This window comes from Lepidochelys olivacea, assembly GCF_965140295.1.
Source record: "Lepidochelys olivacea isolate rLepOli2 genome assembly, chromosome: 1".
In the NCBI taxonomy this organism is placed as follows: Eukaryota; Metazoa; Chordata; order Testudines; family Cheloniidae; genus Lepidochelys; species Lepidochelys olivacea.
The window spans coordinates 251,692,366-251,715,880 of record NC_140411.1 but is presented as its reverse complement, the minus strand read 5'-3'; the positions used below and the strand labels follow the sequence as shown (position 1 = coordinate 251,715,880).

Here is a 23,515-nt window from a genome sequence, read left to right as displayed (position 1 = left end):
AAAGGCAACAAGAATGATCAAGGGCATGGGAAAACTTTCATGAAGAGTAACTGAAAAGATTGAATTGCCTTTTCTTAAAGAGGTGACATGATAAAATTAGCAAACAGTATAGACTAGGGTTAGTATGGTCTAGAGAAGGTAGATTGGGAGCTTGTGTTCTCCTGTTGCATAACACAAGAACAAAGAGATTTTTAATTAAATTAAAAAGTGGCAAAACTGATAAAAGAAATATTTTTCCACAGTGTGTAATTTACACTGTGAAACCTGTTGCTACAGAAAGTCATTGAGACTAGGAGCTTAGCAAGATTCAAAAAGGGATTGGACATTTATACGGATAACAAGAGTATCAAGAGTTGTCATGATTATTGCTAATACATTTTGGAAGGGATATTAAACCTCAAGTTTCAGGGCTTATGCAGTCTCTAATTATATCTCATTCCTATATCTAATGTGGTGACGTGGGGATGAAGCATATTATCCCATATCTGCCTACAGCAGGGTTCTTACACCTTCCTCTGAAGCAGTGGCACTGTCAGAGGCTGGATACTAGATTAGATGGAATGTAGGAATTGCTGTACTGATCAGATCTAGTGTCTTAGGGACACAGGATAGTCTTGCTCCCTTTCAGTACTTGAGCTTGTCTACACACTGGCACTTTACAGCGCTGCAACTTTCTTGCTCAGGGGTGTGAATTCCCCCCCCCCCCCACAGTGCTGTAAAGTGCCAGTGTAGACAGTGCACCAGCATTGGGAGCTACGCCTCTCATGGAGGTGTTTGTTGTTTTTTTAATAGTGCAGGGAGAGCTCTCTCCCAGGGCTGGTGCTGCAACTACACAGCCACGTTAAAGTGCTGCCAGTGAAGACATGCCCCTTGTCTCTTTAAGGCTGTTTGAACTGTTATCTGACCTCAGCCTCCTCTCATTCCGAGCATCCTCCAACTTGTCAGGGTGAAGTAGCTGTTGCTGCTGTCTGTGTGTGGTTGCATGTCTCCTTCTCTGTTTCTATTCCTCGTTGCCATGTTCACCTTTCATCCTTTTCCCTGCTCATGGTCTCAGCCTGCTGCCTCTCTGCTGATGGTGCCTCTTTTTTCATAATTTTGTGCAGTGTGGTTTCTTTGACTTCAGCTGCTGTTCAAGGTCCTCTGCCTGTTGCTCTAGAATGAAAAACAGCTTGAACTTCGTGCATACAAACTTTTTTTTGGTCTTTACTCTTCCTGGTGAGGAGTTTTATGTTAACTCAGTAGCTGTGCATATCTACACTTCTTAGTATGAGCCCTGTCTCAGTCACAAAATGCCTATATTGTCAAGAGGGACAGTGGTAGCTGTCCTGCAGTGGCTTGAATGTGAGTGCAGTCTGGGGCAGACTGTGCAGAAGCAGGGCACAAACCACAAACTAGTTGTGAGTTCTATACTTAGATTTCACCAACCAATTATCAAGTGTGAACTCCTCAGGCACTAAAACAGCGTTAACATAGAGTCGCAGACTGTCTCCTTGGGTACTCCAATCTGTCTTGCCACCCAGGTGAGTTTATCTTTGTGATAGCTCGTCCCTTTGAGGATACAGACTAACACGGCTGCTACTCTGAAACAATATTCAGGTTACTCCCAGTCCAAAAGGACTAGTCACTTACTCCAGGGTCAGTTTCATTAGAGAACTCAAACCAGTGACGCTTGTAGCTAATCTATAATAATTTATCTAAAGACTTATTAACTAGGAAGAGGAAATAAGAGAGTAATTTACAAGGTTAAAGCAGGTAAATGTAAGTACACAAATGGATTACAATCTTAGGTTCCAAAAGATGATAGAAGCTGTTTCTAATATTCAAGCTCTGTATGTCATTTAGTGCTTCCCCAAGCTAAGCAGCTGGGGATCCCTTGCTTATGCTTAGAAATCTTGCCCTCCTAAAATCCAAATAACATAGTTACTGTTTCTTCTTGTTAGGGACTTCCTCCCCCCCAGAGTTCAAACTGATGGGATGAGTACACACTTGGATCTCCTCTTCATTTGGTGGGGGGAGGAATGCAATTAACAGAGTCTTTGATGTTTCACAATGGCTCATTTGGTTTCAGTGGGCCTTCTTGACAGCAGGTTCTAATACCTTCTGTAGAAAGCCAGAATTTTACATTAATTAATGTTTCTTTTCTGTTTGATAACTGACTGACTTACACAATTAAGTATTTGCATCGCAATCCTCTGTAATATCACCTTATAACATGGGGTGCAGATGTTGTCAGCGACATTAATACATACAAGCATTTCATAAAGTCTAAACACTAAACACATTTTTATAAATCTAATACCTATTTTAAGAATATTAACACACAGGTTCCAGCATGGTATTTGTTGGTGTTCAGTTGAGAGTTAGTGGTTTTGGCAGGAGCTGGCACCTGGTCTGCCAGCATCACAGTGGAAAGAGGACTGGACTGTTCGAACAGCATCAGCTTGGGGAGCGACAGATATTAACTCCGGGAATCTAACTGGGTCTCCCACTCTCATTGTCAACAAGGTCACCAGTGTAATCTATTTGGTTGGAAAAAATATTTATTTGATCCATTGAGGGGATTTTAGTTCATAGTAACATATGACCTTATAGATTTAAAGCAAACACACACCCATCACCGCCACCGCAATTCCATCCTTAATAGTATTTTTTCAACACAAGCAAAGAATGCGGTGGGACTACAGCAGGGGGTCCCTCCTGGTCACAACTGAATCACTTTTGTTGGCCAGTGTATGGAAGCTTGCATTGAGATGTCTGTGCTGTACCTATTCAGTAGGTGGACGCTTTCTAGTGCTGTGTACCTGGAACCTTCACAAGCATTAGATTCCAATACACAGACCCAGAAAAATCATCTTGTGTTAGGCCATAGAACTAATACAGCTTCATTTCATTTTTACCTTTTTTTAGATAAGTGTATCAGAGTTCATTTTCATTTGCCATATAGATGGCAGATCTTGGAAGGTGCCCTGTGGAAGGACTTGAAGGATATGGAGAAAATTGAAAAGGCATATTGTGACCCCAGTAATAACAGGTATAAACTGTTAGTAATTTACTAATGTTTATGGTTTTCCTTCTAAAAGTGAAATACTGATCTAGATCCTTAGCTGGCATAAATTGACACAGCTCCATTAAAGCTGATACCTAAACTGCTTCATTTTATTTAGTGAATCAATGGGATTTAGCTGATTTACACCAGCTGACAGATCTAACTCCCTGGTTGTTTGTTGTAGCCTGGGATCCATCTTGGGCGTTTATGGGTTATGCTATAGATCTGAGTGGCTAGCTCACTTGTTTGTTGTTCTGCACTATTGCAAAAAGGGATTATTTACAATGGAGATTATGGGAAAACTTTTGAAGAAAATAATTTAGACTAAAATATTCTTGAAAATTTGTCCTGTTTTGACTAGCTGTTGTCCTGATTCATCCCTGCCTTTATGACAGAGTGCTTCTCCTTTACCATTGTAGTATCATATTGAGGTAGTGCATGACTCTTCTCTCATTCCAGCAAGGAGTCCTTGCAGGTAGGAGATGTGGGAGGATTAGAGCTGAGAGAGAGAGACAGCTGAGGGGCATAAGTAGCAATTGCAAAGGTGGGAATAACTTCAGAAAGCTTTAGAATTGCTATGGTAGTGCAAAGAAGATATTGGAGGAGACTCATACTAGGGATGTAAATATCATTTAAAAAGCTAAATGGTTAACCAAGGTCCCTCCGGCCGGCGCGGGGCGGCCGGGGCTGGGGTCCCTCCAGTTGGCGCAGGGCGGCCGGGGCTGAGGTCGCTCCGGCTGGCATGGGGCGGCCAGGGCTGGGAGTTAATGGTTGCGGTCAGTTAACAGTAAGCCTAATGCTAACCGGTTAACCTTTTACATCCCCAACTCATGCCAATATATGGTATAATGTACTGGAATATGTATATGGGCCACTTACTTAAAAAGGTCTCACATTCTACCTGGTCTCGGCTTCTAATGTCTCATGGCCTGAAAAAAGAACAGCACTACTGCTGCTACTAACAGCCAAGAGAGTCTCTGGCGTCTGTAGTGATGATGAGCTTTTGGAAGAAACTGTTGAAGTTCTGTTTCCCAAGTTGCATGTCTGTGGCTAGTGGCCACTATGCACTGGAAATAATAACGAGAGGATTGGAGCAGCTGATGAACATATCTGTTGATTAGCCCATGCTTATGTTGGATCAAAGCCTATTCAAAGCCTGACTTAAGCTATAAGTGAAATTGAGTTTTGAGGGTCTTATCCATTAATTCATATCACAAAATCACTGCAATATCCGCAGTCTTCTGTTCCTGCTTTAGGGGGATCAAAAGACAAGAGGTGTTCCAGGTCAGAATATAAGGAATTAGCAGAAGTGTGTGTGACGTTTACACATGCACATTTTATGTCTGACTCAAGAACCACTATATCATGACTCTGATCTCTATAAGATATGATTTCATATAGATTTACAATATTGTGTCTTAAACTTTGGCACCATATACAATACAAAATAATACGCATGTATGGGCGGTGTAAGGGGTGAATAGTGATTGTTGTAGGAATCATAACTTTACACTTCACCCTGGGGGGCACTTACATTACTTTGACACTGGGCATAATATTTTGCATTATTTTTATGGATCTATGACTCAGAAGTTACAAGTAGGCTCAACTGACTGATGCTAACTTTTTCTTTCTTTTTAAACCCTTTGGCCCTCTCACACAGGTTTTCATACAGTGGCTTGCAGTATATATATTTTCAGAATATGACCTGTGGCTCTGCCAAAGTTAGGCGCCTCTCCACAGCATCATCCGTGACCAAACCCCCTCACTTCATTCTTACAACAGATTGGCTCTGGTACTGGAAGGATGAATATGGTGTGTGGCGTGAATATGGAACAGAAGTAAGTGTGTAGATGAAAGGCAGCTCCCCAACCTGATTGCATTAAATCTGTGGAAACTATCGGAAGCTCTATGGGCTGTCTTTTTTATTTTAATAGTCTTTTGATCAAATTTGGGCTCAGAGGATTAATAATGGGATATGGAGACTTTAACTTTTAGGTTCAATGGCCCAGATACAGAGCAGTCAGAAGCGACGAAGTCATGACTGACTGACGTCTGTTCAGTGCGTTGTCTGAAATAGGTGCCAGGTATTTCCACCTGTTTTCATTGCTTGAAATGTAACCTTCTCTTTCCTTCAGTGTTTCTTGACATTCCAGATTAAGCAGCACACTCTCCCGCTCCCCATTCCCATCTCCATCTTGGGAGTTGGGGAAGGTTTCTCTGTCTACCTGTTGGTGGATGGCCCTTATTTTAAAGGGCAGTAGCACACAGGCCTGTAAGACCACAGCCGCCACAGAACAGATACTTATACTTTCTCATTTTGAGAAGATTAAGAAAAATCTTTCTTCTTTTGGTTCTGACCTGACAGGATGATGATCATGATGCTTGCACAGTATACAGCAGTGACCTGGAGCACGCTTATCTAGCAAAAGAACTTCCAACATTGCAGTTCAAAGCTGGGAGACATGAATATGAACTCAACTTTAAAGGTACGTTGTGGTTTTTTTTCTTTTTCTTCCTTTCAGATATGTTGTGTAAACTATGTTAATAGAGGAGAAGTTAAGATATTAATCTTACTTTGTGGTGGTCAAAGGAAAAGGGAATCCATTAAAGCTCTCAATACAAGAGCTAGGTTTCAGAGTAGCAGCCGTGTTAGTCTGTATTCGCAAAAAGAAAAGGTGTACTTGTGGCACCTTAGAGACTAACACATTTATTTGAGCATAAGCTTTCGTGAGCTACAGCTCATTTAATCGAATGCATTCAAGAGCTAGACACCCTGAATAAACTGATGTGCCTATTTGGACTGAATTTTTTTTTTAAATTAAAAAGCCTCCACTGCAAGATTCAGCTGATTTGTGAAAAGTTGCATTGTTTTTTGACACTAAGAGTGTGAAAGAATCATAGAAGAATCTGTAAACCAGCTTCCAACTTCCTTTTAAAAACAGGTTAACAGCTAGAAGAGGAATACTTAAGCAAAGCTTACTTTTCTTTAGCCACGAGTAAAGAAGCCTGAAAACTAGCTTAGTCTTTTCTCATGGATTTCTCATTCTGGTTATGGAAAGTAATGAGCCCTAAGGAATAGACTGCAAACCAGTTTCCAGGTTCTCTCACTACTGGTTTAAGGAGAAGAAAGCCTTTGCTTTTTTTAGTTTATAAATCTTAAACGTTATTTACATATTGCTCCCACCGCTGTTAAATCACTATTAGGCAGGCTGGGCACTTCTTAATCTCTTCCATGTGGCTCTTTCTCTGTTAATGCCACAAATGTCCTTTTAGAGCCAGCCAGCCACCCCCCAGAACTGGGCTTAAAATAAGATGAATGTTTTTTTGTCTTTGTTTTAAATCATGCATCCATTTCCTAGTTGAAGATAGGTTTGGCATAGAGTCCAGACAGTCGTTACTTAGTGTTTTACCAGGAGGTTATTGTGGAACCATTGCCACAAATAATAAACTTCCCCCTCTGCTGCTTTCTCCAGGAATCTAGTTTCAGGTGTGAAGTTTTATACACCTGAATCTCTCTCTTGCAGGGCAAAGGACAGAAGCCCTGGCTTCATGCTGATTCTGGCCTGTTCCAGAGGCTAGCATGACATCCAGTATAAATTAGAGCAGTCTTAAGGCCTACCCTAACTTAAAGTAGCTTTCCCACAGCCACCAACGGGCTGCTCTGTAATCCCGAAGAGCTGGAGTGTAGGTTGCTAGCAAGCAGAGTGGCCAGACTATGGCTCTGTCTGCCTGGGAAAGATGAAGTAGCGGGTTAACCATGTCAGAACTTAAAGCAGTGCTTCAAAGGTGACCAGATACTCAAACTTGAAGCTAAGACCACTAATTATCCCCTCTTATGAGAATTTACTCCCCTTCTCACCTCTTCCCCAGACCTGCTATCCATACCCTTGGAGAAGCACAAACCACCTGGACTGGTCATCTGGCTCCACTCAGACTCGCTAGTACTAGTGTATGCTTGACTCTCTGCTACTGTTGCCTTCTACCCAGAAAAAGAGGCAAAAGGGAAACATGAACTTCCTACTGGAAGTTATGCTGGAACTCAGTCTATACACCTGTAAGTAGCATGGAGTTCCCATCCTGCTCTGAAGAGAGTATAAAACTCCTACCTAAACTACTTTCTGGTAACTTAATACAATGTAAACTTCACTCTGAGCTTACTCCCCAAGCTTAGCAATTCTAGGGGTTTTCCCTGCGGAGCCTCTTTTTCTCTCTCTCTCTCTCTCTCTTTCCCTGAAAGAGAGACCCCATCCTTTTTTAAAATCTGGTTGGGGATGATAGTATCCATTTGGTGGTATGACTTGACAACAGTTGCAGTACATGGTCAGGTAGCGTACAAGCCCTGGATAAGAGGATGACTCTGAAAAACCATGTATCCTTATGCAGGCACCAGAAGGAAAGTTTATCACTGTGCTGGCCCTGGACCAGCATGTGGACAAAGGGGAGGTGACTTACAGCTCCCTGTATTAGGGACAGCCAGGGCTTGGTTTGGCCCCAGGCATGGTCTAGGGTAGACCTCTGGCCTGTTCTAATTTGTGTCCCTCTGCTAATGTGGTGAGCAGAATTGCTGGATTAAAAATTCCACAGCCGCATTACCTCTTCCCTGACGTACCTCCTTTCTCTTCCTGGATTGTCTCCTGCACTCCAAAGGTGTGGGGAGGGAATTTGCGGTGTTGTCATAAAGCTTTGGTAGTTCTGGGTCTTGCATCATTAGACACTTCTTCATTCAGGAAGTGGAGGCTGAGAACTGAAAGCCAAAAAATAAAAGTTTGATCAGGATGGGAAACGCAACTGAAACTTTCTACTTTAAAGAAAGAAATAGAGAGAGAAAGAAAGAAATAGAATAAAAAATTGGGAACTATGACCACCCTTTTAAAAAGTCACTTTATTGTTCGTAAGCATGATGCAGAATGGGTGCAGTTTTCCTTTAAGACCATTTATTAGAAAGCATCCTCATTCTTCCAAGTATCATGAGCAAGTTACTTAGCTTGTAGAGGCCATATCTGTGTATTTTTAGTGTGCTAAGAGCATCAGATGAAAGCCAGTTACCTCTGCAAGAAATTAAGCTATTGTAGGTCAGTTCCTTAGAAATACTCGAGTAACCAGTGGGGATTGTTCCTTCAATCCAGCTCTTTATTTTTGTGAACAAATACAGACATCTTTGCCTGGACAGCCCAAATGGTATAACATTCTGGCTTGTTTTCCAAAAATAAGGTTTCTGTTTTTATTTATATTTAAAAATCTAGGAGCCTGGATTTTTTTGGGTTTTGTTTAGGGACAGTAAATGCGATACAAAGGCCTTGTAGACACACACACAGTTTAGGTCAATGCAGCTGCATTGCTCAGGGTCTGAAAAATCCACATACCTGAGAGTCATAACTGTGCTGACTTAACCCCAAGTGTAGATGCAGCTAGATTGACAGAAGAATGTTACTGTCACTCAAGGAGGTTAAGTTCCTGCAGCAATGGGGGAAAAGCCCCTTCCATCTGAGCTGTGGGGTTATGCCAGCATAACTGTGCTGTTAGAGTCCCTGTAGTGAAGTCTTTCATTCCTGGGTCATTGGTTCAAATCCAGGCTACCATGTGTTGCCAGTCAATGAAAGTTGGTGGCCTGTGACGGCTGTTTGGTACCCTATTTGAAGAGTTAATGGTCCAAGTATAGCTGTAAGGGGAGAGAGGTGTCCACACACATTGTGGCCTTTGTTGACAGCGTTTAGGGAGAGGCTGAAACCTGAGTATGAAGAATGCAGCTACCCATTCTATAGAGGTGGTTCTTCCAGGTGAAGGTTGAAGCACACGATCAGAACAGTGTGGGGACACTTCCACAACTGCTACCTATGATACATCCATTCTCTCCATAGCCCTAGAAAGTGAAGTGAAGTATCTGTCATTTCCTCTAGATTTCAGAGCAAACCTATTTTAAAAAAAAAAAATTTGAGTCAGAATTCTCCTATTTGATCTACATAGTAGACCTTGGCTCCTGTAGTCTGTGACGCAAATGGGAGTTTGCTGCATGTAGTAAGAGTGGGACATTGGCATCGTTAGGTGGCAGTCTTGGCAGAGTGTCTTAATGGAGAATTTTGCCCCAAACGTGAAGATTGTTGAAAGAGAAATTTGCTGTCTGTGCTGTGTTTTCAGCCATGAATCAGAGAAACCTTCGCTATAAGACACAGAGAGAGGTTTGCAGGAGACCCAAATTCATCTCCCCGCAAGATGTGGAAAAACGGAGAACCAGGTAAACTACAGCTACTCTACTCTGAGGTGGTGGCTACATTTGTATTCATGCAGTACTATGCAGTGTCTTGCAGAGAGAGTGTGAGTACTAAGCAAAAGTAAAAAGAGTGTTTTTAAGACAATTTGTAAGAGGAATTGATACTCTTGGAGGGAAAGCGAGGAGTGTATGTGAAGTGGAAAGAGTTTTAGATATGGCTGTACCTATGGGTCCCGAACACCCTACCTGACTGAGAAGAGGCTGGATCAAGATGAAAAAGGTTGCATAAGCAGATGGGAGAGAGGTCAGTTCTTTGGGGGCAGGGTCTTTTGTTGAATATGGCTGTAAAGGAGCTGGCACAATGGGGCCGTGAAATGTCTGAGACATCTAGGCACTACTGCACTATAAATGTTAATTATAATAATAGTGAGGTAGGATGGAATGTGTCTGAAAACTGAGAGCAATTTCAGATAGAATTCAACAAATGTGAAGGTAAGCAAGGATTAATTTCTGTATGTAATAGCCCACATGAGTTGGTTGAGTTCAGGATACTGACACAGGGAAGAAAGGTAAGCAGCAGGATATGGACCCTGGACTTCAGGAAAGCAGACTTCGACTCCCTCAGGGAATGGATGGGTAGGATCCCCTGGGGGACTAACATGAAGGGGAAAGGAGTCCAGGAGAGCTGGCTGTATTTCAAGGAATCCCTGTTGAGGTTACAGGGACAAACCATCCCGATGAGTTGAAAGAATAGTAAATATGGCAGGCGACCAGCTTGGCTTAACGGTGAAATCCTAGCGGATCTTAAACATAAAAAAAAACTTACAAGAAGTGGAAGGTTGGACATATGACCAGGGAAGAGTATAAAAATATTGCTTGGGCATGTAGGAATGAAATCAGGAGGGCCAAATTGCACCTGGAGCTGCAGCTAGCAAGAGATGTCAAGAGTAACAAGAAGGGTTTCTTCAGGTATGTTGGCAACAAGAAGAAAGCCAAGGAAAGTATGGGCCCCTTACTGAATGAGGGAGGCAACCTAGTGACAGAGGATGTGGAAAAAGCTAATGTGCTCAATGCTTTTTTTGCCTCTGTCTTCACTAACAAGGACAGCTCCCAGACTGCTGCGCTGGGCATCACAACATGGGGAGTAGATGGCCAGCCCTCTGTGGAGAAAGAGGTGGTTAGGGACTATTTAGAAAAGCTGGACGTGCACAAGTCCATGGGGCCGGACGAGTTGCATCCGAGAGTGCTGAAGGAATTGGCGGCTGTGATTGCAGAGCCATTGGCCATTATCTTTGAAAACTCGTGGCGAACGGGGGAAGTCCCGGATGACTGGAAAAAGGCTAATGTAGTGCCAATCTTTAAAAAGGGGAAGAAGGAGGATCCTGGGAACTACAGGCCAGTCAGCCTCACCTCAGTCCCCGGAAAAATCATGGAGCAGGTCCTCAAAGAATCAATCCTGAAGCACTTACACGAGAGGAAAGTGATCAGGAACAGTCAGCATGGATTCACCAAGGGAAGGTCATGCCTGACTAATCTAATCGCCTTCTATGATGAGATTACTGGTTCTGTGGATGAAGGGAAAGCAGTGGATGTATTGTTTCTTGACTTTAGCAAAGCTTTTGACACTGTCTCCCACAGTATTCTTGTCAGCAAGTTAAAGAAGTATGGGCTGGATGAATGCACTATAAGGTGGGTAGAAAGTTGGCTAGATTGTCGGGCTCAACGGGTAGTGATCAATGGCTCCATGTCTAGATGGCAGCCGGTGTCAAGTGGAGTGTCCCAGGGGTCGGTCCTGGGGCCGGTTTTGTTCAATATCTTCATAAATGATCTGGAGGATGGTGTGGATTGCACTCTCAGCAAATTTGCGGATGATACTAAACTGGGAGGAGTGGTAGATACGCTGGAGGACAGGGATAGGATACAGAGGGACCTAGACAAATTGGAGGTTTGGGCCAAAAGAAATCTGATGAGGTTCAATAAGGATAAGTGCAGGGTCCTGCACTTAGGACGGAAGAACCCAATGCACAGCTACAGACTAGGGACCGAATGGCTAGGCAGCAGTTCTGCGGAAAAGGACCTAGGGGTGACAGTGGACGAGAAGCTGGATATGAGTCAGCAGTGTGCCCTTGTTGCCAAGAAGGCCAATGGCATTTTGGGATGTATAAGTAGGGGCATAGCGAGCAGATCGAGGGACATGATCGTTCCCCTCTATTCGACATTGGTGAGGCCTCATCTGGAGTACTGTGTCCAGTTTTGGGCCCCACACCACAAGAAGGATGTGGATAAATTGGAGAGAGTCCAGCAAAGGGCAACAAAAATGATTAGGGGTCTGGAACACATGACTTATGAGGAGAGGCTGAGGGAACTGGGATTGTTTAGTCTGCAGAAGAGAAGAATGAGGGGGGATTTGATAGCTGCTTTCAGCTACCTGAGAGGTGGTTCCAGAGAGGATGGTTCTAGACTATTCTCAGTGATAGAAGAGGACAGGACAAGGAGTAATGGTCTCAAGTTGCAGTGGGGGAGGTTTAGGTTGGATATTAGGAAAAACTTTTTCACTAGGAGGGTGGTGAAACACTGGAATGCGTTACCTAGGGAGGTGGTAGAATCTCTTTCCTTAGAAGTTTTTAAGGTCAGGCTTGACAAAGCCCTGGCTGGAATGATTTAATTGGGGATTGGTCCTGCTTTGAGCAGGGGGTTGGATTAGATGACCTCCTGAGGTCCCTTCCAACCCTGATATTCTATGATTTCTTTAGATCTCTCTCTCTATATATATATAGTACTTGGTGCCTATAAAACACACAAAATAAACCTTTGAGTCGTTGGTAACAGAAACAGCCTTTCTCACTGTTACTTAAGTATCTGTGTCCAGTCCCAACTAAAACTAGTATGGCAGTGTTTTAAAGCTACAGCTATGGGGGGGAAATAATTATCCAGTTGAGTGGGTGGTTTTTTGTTCACACCTTCTAGTTAGACTCTAAATGGAGTCATTCATTGCTGGAGTCAATTGATAATCTGGCAAGCATAGGCCACAAGGAGCTGGTAGGAAGGGGCAGAGCCCATCAGCAGGATTCAGGTCAGTGACTTGATGGGAAGTAATAATGGAGTATAGTATTTGGGAGGATTAGGAAATGGTGCAAAAATGATGATGGGCATTTGTACCTCCTAAGGTAAAATAGTGTAGTAACTTAGCTAAACATGTTCTTTTGGGTAAATGAGTTTATGATGGTGATATATGGTTTAGTTTTTTGTAAATGAGAACTAAAGCACAATGCATTTGTGATGCTGAAATGTTTCCTAACCACTGTGATGCATACATAATAGGTGCCCCAATCATGCTTTTGTTGCTATCGGCTTCAAGCAGGATTTGAAGACAAACTTGATATTGTGGCTGTTAGGGACTAGAAAATAACGTTTTGGTATTCTGAAGCAGTACAGGAGTTCATGTCGGGGGAAGCTTATATGCTCATTATTTCAGTCTTTTCACATAATGCTCTGATATCAGTATGAAACCCCTATCTCTAACCTGTTATGTTTGGAAATATCATATATAGAATGCCAGAGTTGGAAGGGACCTCAGGAGGTCATCTAGTCCAACCCCCTGCTCAAAGCAGGACCAATCCCCAATTTTTGCCCCAGATCCCAAGTGGCCCCCTCAAGGATGGAACTCACAACCCTGGGTTTAGCAGGCCAATGCTCAAACCACTGAGCTATCCCTCCCCCAAATGGTTGAGTCCTGATTAGGCAGGTGGAATTGGATGTGTAATGGCAGATTGTTTATACTCAGTAGGAGGGAAACCATAAAAGCTCACCTAGTGGAGACTGGGACTCAAAACTGCAGAAGGCCCAAGCAAAGTGAGCTTAATGGTAACAAAAGAGACTTAACCCCTAAATATTGGCTTTGTGTGAGAACTGATGACCTACACCAGAACTATTGGTAGTTTGAGCTCAGTTTGGAGATGCAACTCATACCAACAATTGACACTGAGTGCTTTTCTGTCATTTTATGTGCTCAGGTCCCAGTTCAGCAAAGCACTTAGGCGCATACCCAACTCTAAGCATGGAAATAGTTCCCATTGAAATCAATAGGGCTCCTCTCATGCTTAAAGTCAGATATGTACCAAAGTGCTTTGATGACTTGGGGCCTCCATTCCTAATTAACTGACATGAGGTTTGGAACACTTTTTTGACAGGATATGTTACGCATGCTGAACTGAAGATAGTTTTGAAATGTTTAGATATATTGCGTTACCTTTTATTTATTCTAAATTAGGCAAAACTCTTTCTAATGTAATACCCTTAAATATGATTTTAAAAAACAACAACTCCTCCTCTCTTGTAATATACAGTGATGCTGAGCATTCGCAGGAAGAATCCATTCCAGCTCACTGGGACAAATCAGCTTTACCAGAATTGGGATACCAGGTACGGAGCTCTTAAGTTTTTCTGTCTGACCACATACAGCTTTCTTAAAAGGTAGGCTCTTCTTCGAGAGACTCGGCATATTCCCGCTTATGGGATATCGCATCACTGTATGGTGATTTCTGATAGAACTTCTTCTACCGGTATCAGCTAGAGTGTTCTCATGCCCCTCCCCTCGGCGTTGTCACATTCTGAGGGTGAGGCTTTATAAGGGGCAGAGTGCCCTCACCACCTCATTTCCTTCCAACTGCGGGCCTGGACAATGTGAACCTCTTTAGAACCGAAGCTTCTGTTGTGTTAGTGTTAGTGGCCAGTTTAGTGCGTGATCTTATTTGATTCTGTGTTATGGTGGAATTGAGGAAACAAAAGAAGCTGTGATTTAAGAGGTGCGCTTCCTGCTTGGCTGTCTTCATGGCATCTGATGACTGCGTGTGGTGCCTAGAAGAAGAACATTCACCTTTTGGGTGGATCTTAACTCCCAGAGCATGTGAGGATAGGGCGATTCACCTGCATCTCCTTGTCCTGAAAGAAGCCCTCAAGGCCAGACCCTCTGGATCCAATCCCTCCAATCTGAGATCCATAAGGCTAGTCTTGGCACCCGTGGTTCCCAGCAGCAAAAGACTGAAGGGTTCCAAGAAGCCGCATCCTCTGTCGGGGCCGTATCTGGTCCCTGCAGCTCCTGTAAGGCTGTATAGGGCTGGACCGAGGGTCGCATGGTCGGATACCACTGCCCCAGTTCTCATGGAAAGAATGAGCGACAGTTCGGTTACTCTTCCCAGTTCCGTACCTTGTGCCATACTGCTTTCCAGCTGTTTCAGAACTCTGCAACTGCAGGAATGGAGTTGGCTTCAATGTCCACTACCGGTTCCAGGAAGATGAATTTCATCAGTGTGTCATAACTGGAGTCGTCAGTGCCTTCAATTACAGCCGTTGTGACACCAAAGGAAATGAGGCACAAGAGCAAAGCAGCCACTGTTAGCAGTGCTGATTTCTATGCATCAGAGCTGTCTGAATCTGATGGATCAGTCAAAGGTTCTGTGTCCGTGATACTGATAGGGGGGTGCTGTAAAAGTGCTCTAGCTGACGCTGCTAGAAGAAGGTTCTACTGCAAGGCACCATGTGGTGGTGCATTATTTCATGTGTGTGAATATGCAGAGCCATCTTGAGCTCCTGTTACAGGTAACCAACCTTCATTTCAGTGTTGCATGTTCCCTTGTAGATGACCATCCCTTACATGATGTACTTACTATATTAGTAATTGCAATCTTGTGCCTGCTATCACACTGACATGGGGAAAGTGGATCTTTGTACCTGCAAGAGCTTTGCTGAAGACAGCGGGGCTTGATAGGCGTGCAAGGGCTCACTTGTACGTCCCTTATTGCTCAGGGCTTTGGCCTAATCAAGAAGCAGTGACTATATTAACCTAGAGACAACAGCTGGTTAACGTCCCGCAATCAAAGAGGGGAGGCAGACCCACAAGGCTTTTCAGTGCCTTTATTTTATTTTGGTTCTGCTGTCTTCTTTTTCCGTTTGGTTGTGGTCCAAGGGCTCATGCATTCTTGGGCACTAGCACTAAATTCAGCAATACAAGATAGCTTTGGGTGGTGAGGCAAACTTATTTTACTTCTGTTCTCGGGTGGAGCAGGTGAGAGTGCAGCATTTTGTTTTCACCGTAGGGTGTACTGGCAGGCGGTGATAGGCACGTTGTTCCTAAGGCAGGACATTAAAGATGATCTAAAGAGGGGGGGAAGGTTGGGCTTTTTGTTCCTGATTATGAAGCCAAGCAATGGAGAGGAGGAGGTAGTTTCTTAAATTGTGTAGGGGTTTTTGTCTTGCTTTTTAAACATCTATTTAGTAGAGGGAAATTTTTCACATTTCAAAAATTTGAAATAAAAAAGGAAAAATGTTGACAAATGTTTTGTGACTTCCTCCTCCCCCAGCTCTATTTGGCTACTGTGATTGACATATTGGAGAAAGAAAGTTTTTTGTTGAATCTTCAACTCACAATATTCCCCCACTCAACAAACCCTCAACAAATCTTCCAATAAAAGTAGGAAGGCTCAAGCTGATTTCATGGTGTTTCTAAGGTAAAATACAAGCAGGAACCACTCTCCCCCTGACCCACATTCAGGACTTGAGCAGTAATAATGTGGTGGTTTATGATGGCTCTGTAAAAGATAGGAGATTGGTTTATATATATTTTCTTTTACAGCTGATCAAACTTCTCAGCTCGTCTGACGAATACAAGAAGGTCCAGGCTGACTTTCAGCGCACAATGCCCAAAACAGTCATTCAAGAGATTCAGAGAATTCAGAACCCGACTCTTTGGAAAGTGTATCAGTGGTACGTGTAAAATGTTGCTCTGGTATATTTTCATGGTGTTAGTACGTGCTGCTATTGATTATGTTCAGAATCCTGTGTGAGAAGCCAGTATGCAGCCATGTAAACTGCTGCACAGCTGCTTTTTAGAACTTGCTTGACCACTGCTTAGCTGAGATCTGCAGCTGGCTGAGGCAGAACTCAGGCAAGATGGCGGTTACTCGGCTATTCAGAGCCCTCTGTGGGAGTAGCCCATCTCCCTGAGATACTGCTTGCAGATGGGGAGAGGCATTATCTCCCATGAGTAGCATTTCACAAGAACTGAGGTTTGGCAGCCAGTGAAGGAGATCTGCAAGTGCAAATGACAAGAGTGTGACGGGAGGCACTATTTGTCGAGCTGGGCCACCCCTTTGGCCCAGGGCAGGGCTGGTACACCCCATCACCCAGTTGTCGAGTTTCCCTGTTAGATAAGGTAATTGCAGTGTGGTGGGCTCTGGACCCTGGGCAGGGCTGAGCGAGCAAACAGTCAGTAGCCCGTGAGACTCCTGGCTGGGGTAGGCAGTTGCAGGTGGGATTCTGACCCTCTGGGCAGGGCAGAACAGCAATCAGCCTGCAGCCCCTGGGCGGGACAGGACAGAGTCGTAGTCCCTGAGCCTCTGGACTGGGACCGAGAGCAAACAGCAGCCACGCCTACTGGTCTGTGGGGTGTGGTAGGGGACCTCAGTCCCTCCCACTCCACCAGGTTCTGACCCAGGGCCCTATGAAGCTGGGGACTTCCCCGCTAAGGGTTTTGGCATCAGCTTCTACTACATCCCCTGGGTCACTTCCTACCACAAATTGCATCCCAGGCATCTCCTCAGCTGGTGGCGGCTTGGCATCCCCATCAACCTCCACAGTTGGCAAGTTGCCCGCAGCATAATCTGGGTCCATGGGCTCTGCAGCTTGGACCGTCACTGGCCCCTCTGGAGGAGCCTGCAGTACACATCCCTCTTCCTCCACAGCCAGCGCTGACTGAGCTGGGCTGCCTCCTGTTATCTGGCTCTTCCACTTGCAGCATGTGCAGCAGGGGAAAGAGGGCGTGGCCTCCTGGGCCCACAGTGATTGGTCCGTCCCAGTTGGCCCAGTGCAGGGTTGGTACACCCCGTCATACAGAACTTCCACAGTTCTAGTTTAGGGAATTTCTGCAAGTGTTCAGAATGACTTCAAACTCCCCTCTGACTAGGCTTTCCGTCAGTAAGGTGTACATGGGATATTCCACCTCCAACCCCCCCCACAAGATATTTATCCAACTAGCTGGGAAGGAAGACTAATGTTTCTATTCTTGGCTACAGTTAGAGCCTTATAAATTCTTACACAGGTATATTTGAGTACATGGTGCATCTCGCTTCTGTTTCTGTTTAAAGCAGGCCTTTTTAAAAGCATACTTTTGTGCAATTACTCAAATTTAAAAAAGTATTAAAATATTTTGCAAAATCTGAGCACTCTGTAACACTCATCACAAATAATCTGAGTGCCTACCTCATTGGAACCTGTTTGGCTAAAATAATCTGGCTCTGCACTGTGGAATTTTGACGATGCTTTTTATTACAGGCAGAAAGAGCAAATGCTGAAGACTAATGGAGGAAAAGATGTGTGTGAAAGACTCTTATTTCATGGGACCAGTAAAAAGCATATCGATGCCATCTGCCAGCAGAACTTTGACTGGAGAATCTGTGGTCTTCATGGGACAGCTTATGGCAAAGGTAGTTCTCGAGCTTGTGCTCTGCTAACCTTGATTTAGAGAGAACTTTCTCTAGCCCAGCAGTAGTTGGAACTGGAGAATGGCAGAGGGAAGAGGCATTCACCTGAGCTAGGTATTACCTGTATGCTTAAGTGGGTAGTGTTAATGTTAACCACTTCATGTGGCAATGTAACAAACACACTCAGCTGGAGCTCAGGCACTTCTGCAGACCTTGGCCTATGTGCTCCACACAGCCGTGTAAACCCACTTGTTTGTGTGGAAAGAAGAGGGGACAGGAATGCTTCCAGTCAACACGTCACCCACCCAAATTTAAGGTATGAATTTTTAACAGTGAGCGTCATTAATTATTGGAACAACTTCCCTAGGGGTTTGATGGAGTCTCCATCACTGGCAATGTTTAAATCAAGATTGGATGTGTTTTTTCTAAAAGATCTGCTTTAGGAATTATTGTGGGGAAGTTCTATGCCCTATGTCATACGTGAGGTCAGACTAGACCAGAGGTCTGCAAACTGTGGTGGGGGGGAGGGGCGCCCCACAAGGGCGGGTGCAGAGTAATGTTTGGGGGGGTGCGTCTGGGTGTGGGCCAGCCCCCACAGGGGGAAGGGGGTGCCAGCCAGCTCTATTCCTGGCTCTGGCAGCCAGCCCCAGCTGGGGTGCCACTCTTGGCCCCCTTACGCCTGTCTGTGTTCCTCCCCCCTGGAGCTGCGGCTTGTCTTCTCTGAACCCCAAGAGGAAGTGGTATTTAGTTGGTCTCTGATGCCATGCAAGTAAACTACACTCTGCTTCAGTATTCCTTCCATCCCTGGAAAATGATGCAGTCCCTGCCACTGCCCTGCTTACAGCAAAGGATCCACATATCAAGTGAAACAGAATGGGCTTTAATTTTTTAAACATTTAATCTATCGTTCCAGAGTTTATTCACCCAGTGGTTGCTTATGATGATTAGAACATTTTGGAAGGAAAGATACTTCAATTTCAAGCTTCCAAAAACTTACTATAAGCTTTGTGTGTATGTATGGTGGGATGGGTTTGGGGGCAAATAGCATACTCTCAGAAAGAGAAATTAGAAAATAAAAAAACACTAGTAATATCTAACATGTTTTGTGAAAAATCAAATTGTGGTAATACCTAACGATAAATTATGCTGGAAAGGATGCCTAACACGCATGAAATTATTTACAAATCTCTCACCAGCTTCTGATTGATTCTCTCAGTAAAGATTAGGGTTGTTTTCTCGATGTATTCCAGGAAGCCAGCAATCTTACCAACTTTATCTTTGTCTACTGCAGGAAGCTACTTTGCAAGGGATGCCTCGTACTCTGATAACTATAGCAAGACGGCCTCAAACATCAAGACCATGTTTCTGGCTCGGGTCTTGGTGGGGGACTTTACCCTTGGTAGCTCTTCCTATCTTCGTCCTCCCGCCAAGGACAGCAGAAACAATTTCTATGACAGCTGCGTGAATAGCCTTTCGAATCCGTCTATCTTCGTCATCTTTGAGAAACATCAGATTTATCCTGAGTATCTGATCGAATACATGGACCAGGCGGTGGCAGCTGCTCTGTCAAGGGCTTCACATGCTGCTTATTTTCGGAATTGACTTAACTGAGGAGAGTTTTTTGTGTACATTTTCTACACATGTAGACTCTCTACCCTCTCCTTGTAACAGTAAGCAGGGCTGAGTATCTTAAGAAATTTTAGAAAAGACATAGTATTTTTATGAGTTTCTAAAATCCAGTCTTTATTCCTAAGTTTCTCTAGTACGGCTAACTTGTTTTTCCCATTGTTAGTCTGTTCTGGGGGATTTAATAAATCCAGTAGATGTTCATATCATTCTTGCACTGTGAGATGAAGTAATAGAAAAGCAGGTGGTTGCGATGTCATATGAAATGCTTAAAAAAGGAATTATGTCTTCATTAGTTCTCCCCTAGTGAAGTTAGCTGTGAAACTAGTTTGCCAGGACAGAATCTGCACAAGGCTTCTTGTGGGCAAGCAATTTTTGTAATAGTTCCCTGGGGACTGTTGCACACATGGCCCTCCTGTGGATCACTGCTACCACATCAGGGTGACCTACATCCCTCTGCTTGCCAAGGGTTTCTCCTCCTCATACCTCAGGCCTGCTAAGCCCCAAATGTGGGTTACAAAAAAAATAACGCAGGAAGCTTTAAATCTGTGAAGTTACATGAGTTTGACTCAGGCTTTGTGGTGATTTGGTTGGAACAGCGGCAAGCTTAGGTGTGTAAGATGGGACACCGGAGCAGTTGCTGTGTGTTCTTTCTCCTCTCCAGCAGAACTGCTTCAGGCAAAAGATCTAAGAACTTCTCTTTTTCTTACGCTTTTCTCTTTTAGACTTGCCTGTAGGATTGATGTTTTTCTGACATGGTGTGAGAGATGTGGCAGCTACAGCTTTCTGTTCTTATCTGTTCCTAGTTGTCAGAGGTGGTATATAGATACACATTTGCATTTTTTTTAAAAGCATGATTCTTCTTTAAGAATCAGTGTGGGGATCATGTTTATTGTCTCTGTAGCTCCAGGTTAAAAGAGTTTTTACAAGGCTGTTTTTCCTTGTTGTCAGCCCTGCAAACTCAGCTTGGGGATCTAAGCATTGAGTGAGGTTCTTTCCTCCTCCTCCTCCATCAATGCCAGTAATGAAGGTTCCATAGGTCATGTCGTTTGCCTTCAGTGACATCTGTGCAAACCCACTATATTCTGTGGGGGCTATACAGGTTTAAGTGATTGGTCCTGTAATTGGAATATAGAAAACAATTCTGTTGATGTATCCGAAAGGATAGAATCTAGTTCGCTATTTATCTTGGCTCTGTTCATTCCTGTATGTTAACAAGAGTCAAAAGCAATCAAAACTCTGACACTGAAATCAGCTTTCTAGTTCTTATAGATGCAAGGAACAGATAGACTGAGTAAATGTGCCATTTCACGTACAGTAGTTGCATTTCAGAATAGAACTGCACTTCTGAGCTTTCCTCGCTTCTGGGAAGCTTTCCCCTTCCACCTGTTAACTAATGTGTGAATGAAAAGTTAAGCCTAGATTTTTAATACGTTCCCTTCCAGGGTGTATTTCTGGGCAGGGTAAAGCTCTGTCCAAAAGCCTGCTGCAATATGGGAGAGCAGAAGAAACTTCAAAATCCTAATAATGCCTCTGATTATCACTAGTTACTTACACTGCCTGGATCTCTTCTGACTTCTCTACCTATCTTCTGGTAAAGATTGGAAGCAAGTGCTAAAGCTGGAAGCATAGCAAGGACTGATTTAAAGGTTGCCCATCCTTGAACGTCAATAAGACTGTCCATATGTACACAAAATAAACTATAGTGCCTAATGCCCTGCTGTGAACAGCTGAGCTACTTAGTTATGTAATGACGCTGCTGCAACTAACACATGAATGCTTTAACTAGAGAGCTGTGACAATTCTGGATGAACCACTAAAGCTTTCACTGTCCGTACATGTTTGTCCTGGTAGGGGAGGGTATAATATGACTTTTATTGGTACCTTGAAACGTAAGCAGCTGTATATTTCTCATTTACAATCATGATATTGGTGACTGAAGCTTAACATTTGCGTTGCTTGGAGAGAGGAGACTACTACTCAGGATCCTCGCTCTCCTTTGTAATGGCTGGGAATGGTGGGCTTACAGCAGCTGTCTTTCAGTTACAGTGAACGTATTGGCTAGTCATATATTCTAAGTGCCTATGAGGAACAAATGTATAACTGGAAGCAATCGGTAGCCCTATTTCTCGATGTTTTTAATGTTTGAAATTGAATCTTCTTCTTCCCAGCCGTATGTATGCTACCTTCTGTGGCAATATGCATGGCTCCTCTTTTTTAATACAAATTAAAATATTTTGAACCGAAAACTGATTAAGGTTTGAGTCAAATAGTGGCCTCTTTGTATCCTCTAACCCTCTTTAATGTTTCTACCTAGGTGGATCCTTGTTTCTTACTGTGGTAAGTAGCAACAAAAGATTCACACTGAATGTCTTTCATGCAAAGCAGAGCAGTTTTTATTGTAAGTTTTCAAAGGCTGAGGAAGCTTCTCCCTCCACCCTGGGGAAAAACAGGCTTTGTTGCTTTTTTCATCTTGGGTACTGCAAATAGCAGCATGAATTGCACTTTTGGGTTCTAGTGAACTTTCATGTTCAAGTTCTTACAAACTAAGGGAGTCTGTAGTGTTCTCTGTTTACAGTGCAGTTGGAAATTATTGGCTTTTAAAAAAAGGTACCTCGTATGAAACCTAAATTATATGCAAACTTATGTTGACTGTCTCAAGCGATAGCCATAGCTCTTGAGTGTCTGGAACATGCGTGAGTGGTGTTCTAGAGTGGGATAATAGAGAGGTTGGGTTACATGGATTTCTGCCACCAGCCCTGTCCTGTGAAGGCATATGGAGGGTGGGCTGAAAGGAAAACTGGCTTGACAGTAATGCAGTCTGCAGCACAGTAGGGTACCTCAGCATTTTATGACCAACCTGTTGTCTATACTATGGAAACTGAGTCTACCAGTTGACTTAGTATTTCAGGCTTGCAGTGATATTCAGCTTCTGCCTTGATTTATAGGGCTTTGATAACAGCCATATCTTAGCAGTAAGCGAAGAATCATGTGGGGAGTGACAGGAGAGGCGTGAGCATTTTATCTTATGTTATTGCCAAGTCTGATACCTGCAGCCAGGGCCTGATCTGAGGGCTGAGTGGAGGCCAGGTCTGTTTATACATGAGAGGGAGGCAGCTCTGTCTGTGTGGTGTAGAGTTTTGTGAATATTTGGATTAGAAGGGGGGACTTTTAAGAAAAGATTTCCAGAGGAGGCGGTCAAACTCTCACGCAAGGCAGGACCTAGAAGCATGGACACATGGCCACCTTAAGGAGAGGACATCAGCAATCGTGAAAGTGGAGGTAACGGGAGACCTCTGTGGCTCAAGTTAAAGTACTTTATTTTGGGAGGAAGGTCAGGGAAATTTGGAGGTTAGTCAGCTGTTAGGGGGTAGTTAATTAACCATTGGATCAGTGCATGTCATAGAAAATGAACAGTAAATAGGTCAGGCCTCTTGTTCAAAAGTGCCTTGAATGATTTCCAGATGCCTTCTCCACTTTTAAGTGAGTATTGCTGTGGGAGTCAGCTCAGTTTTAAAGATAACTAACAATTGAGGAAATCCTGCAAACTGCTTGAATAGAGGTGGCAAACTGCAGCTAGGCAGAGAGCAAGCATCTCTGAGATCCAACTTGATGTCTGTCTAAAAAAAATTAGCTTGTTTCCTGCTGCCTGCTGCATAACTTTCCTCAATAACAAGGGATGAGAGATTCAGCTTTATGAGTTGACCTCTAACCCTTCCAATACAGGTGCTATTATTAAGGCCCAGGGAACAATAAATATATGCTAAACAAATCAGCATCTATGGTAAAGTTCAGGTGGAAATTCCATTTTACTCATAGAATAGAAAGCAGAAAATGTATATAAAATATTTATTTTGTGAAGTGACTTTCTACTATGCTGCAGAATTTTCCTTAAAATTTCACATGTAATCCAGAGTAAGAGTAATTCCCCCTCCTAAAAAGTGCTTTGTGAACTACTACGTTGGCAAGGTTCTCTATCCCAATACAGTTATATAAAAATACACTTTTAAAGTGACAGCTTTTAGCATTGATTGCAAAATGTGAATTCCCTGAAGATGTTTCATTGTTAGTCTTTGCTTTCTGTCATCTGTCTGCAAGTGACTAGGACCTGTTCTAAAGTAGTCTCATGTAATTTTAAAACAAACCTGCAGCCTA

The 23,515-nt window shown here is 43.5% G+C and overlaps 1 protein-coding gene across 1 annotated transcript in view; it reads left to right on the top strand.

Moving 5' to 3' along the window:
* Positions 1 to 21,613, top strand: part of LOC311514817 (protein mono-ADP-ribosyltransferase PARP12-like) — a 31,300-nt gene extending 9,687 nt beyond the window's left edge. The window contains exons 5-12 of the mRNA XM_084617513.1: positions 2,908 to 3,031; positions 4,710 to 4,887; positions 5,415 to 5,535; positions 9,185 to 9,281; positions 13,604 to 13,679; positions 15,889 to 16,019; positions 17,586 to 17,737; positions 19,026 to 21,613. Coding sequence (XP_084473639.1) covers positions 2,908 to 3,031; positions 4,710 to 4,887; positions 5,415 to 5,535; positions 9,185 to 9,281; positions 13,604 to 13,679; positions 15,889 to 16,019; positions 17,586 to 17,737; positions 19,026 to 19,336 — 1,190 coding nt within the window. The 3' untranslated portion in view covers positions 19,337 to 21,613. The remainder of the gene's footprint in view (positions 1 to 2,907; positions 3,032 to 4,709; positions 4,888 to 5,414; positions 5,536 to 9,184; positions 9,282 to 13,603; positions 13,680 to 15,888; positions 16,020 to 17,585; positions 17,738 to 19,025) is intronic.
* The last annotated feature ends 1,902 nt before the right edge of the window (positions 21,614 to 23,515 follow it).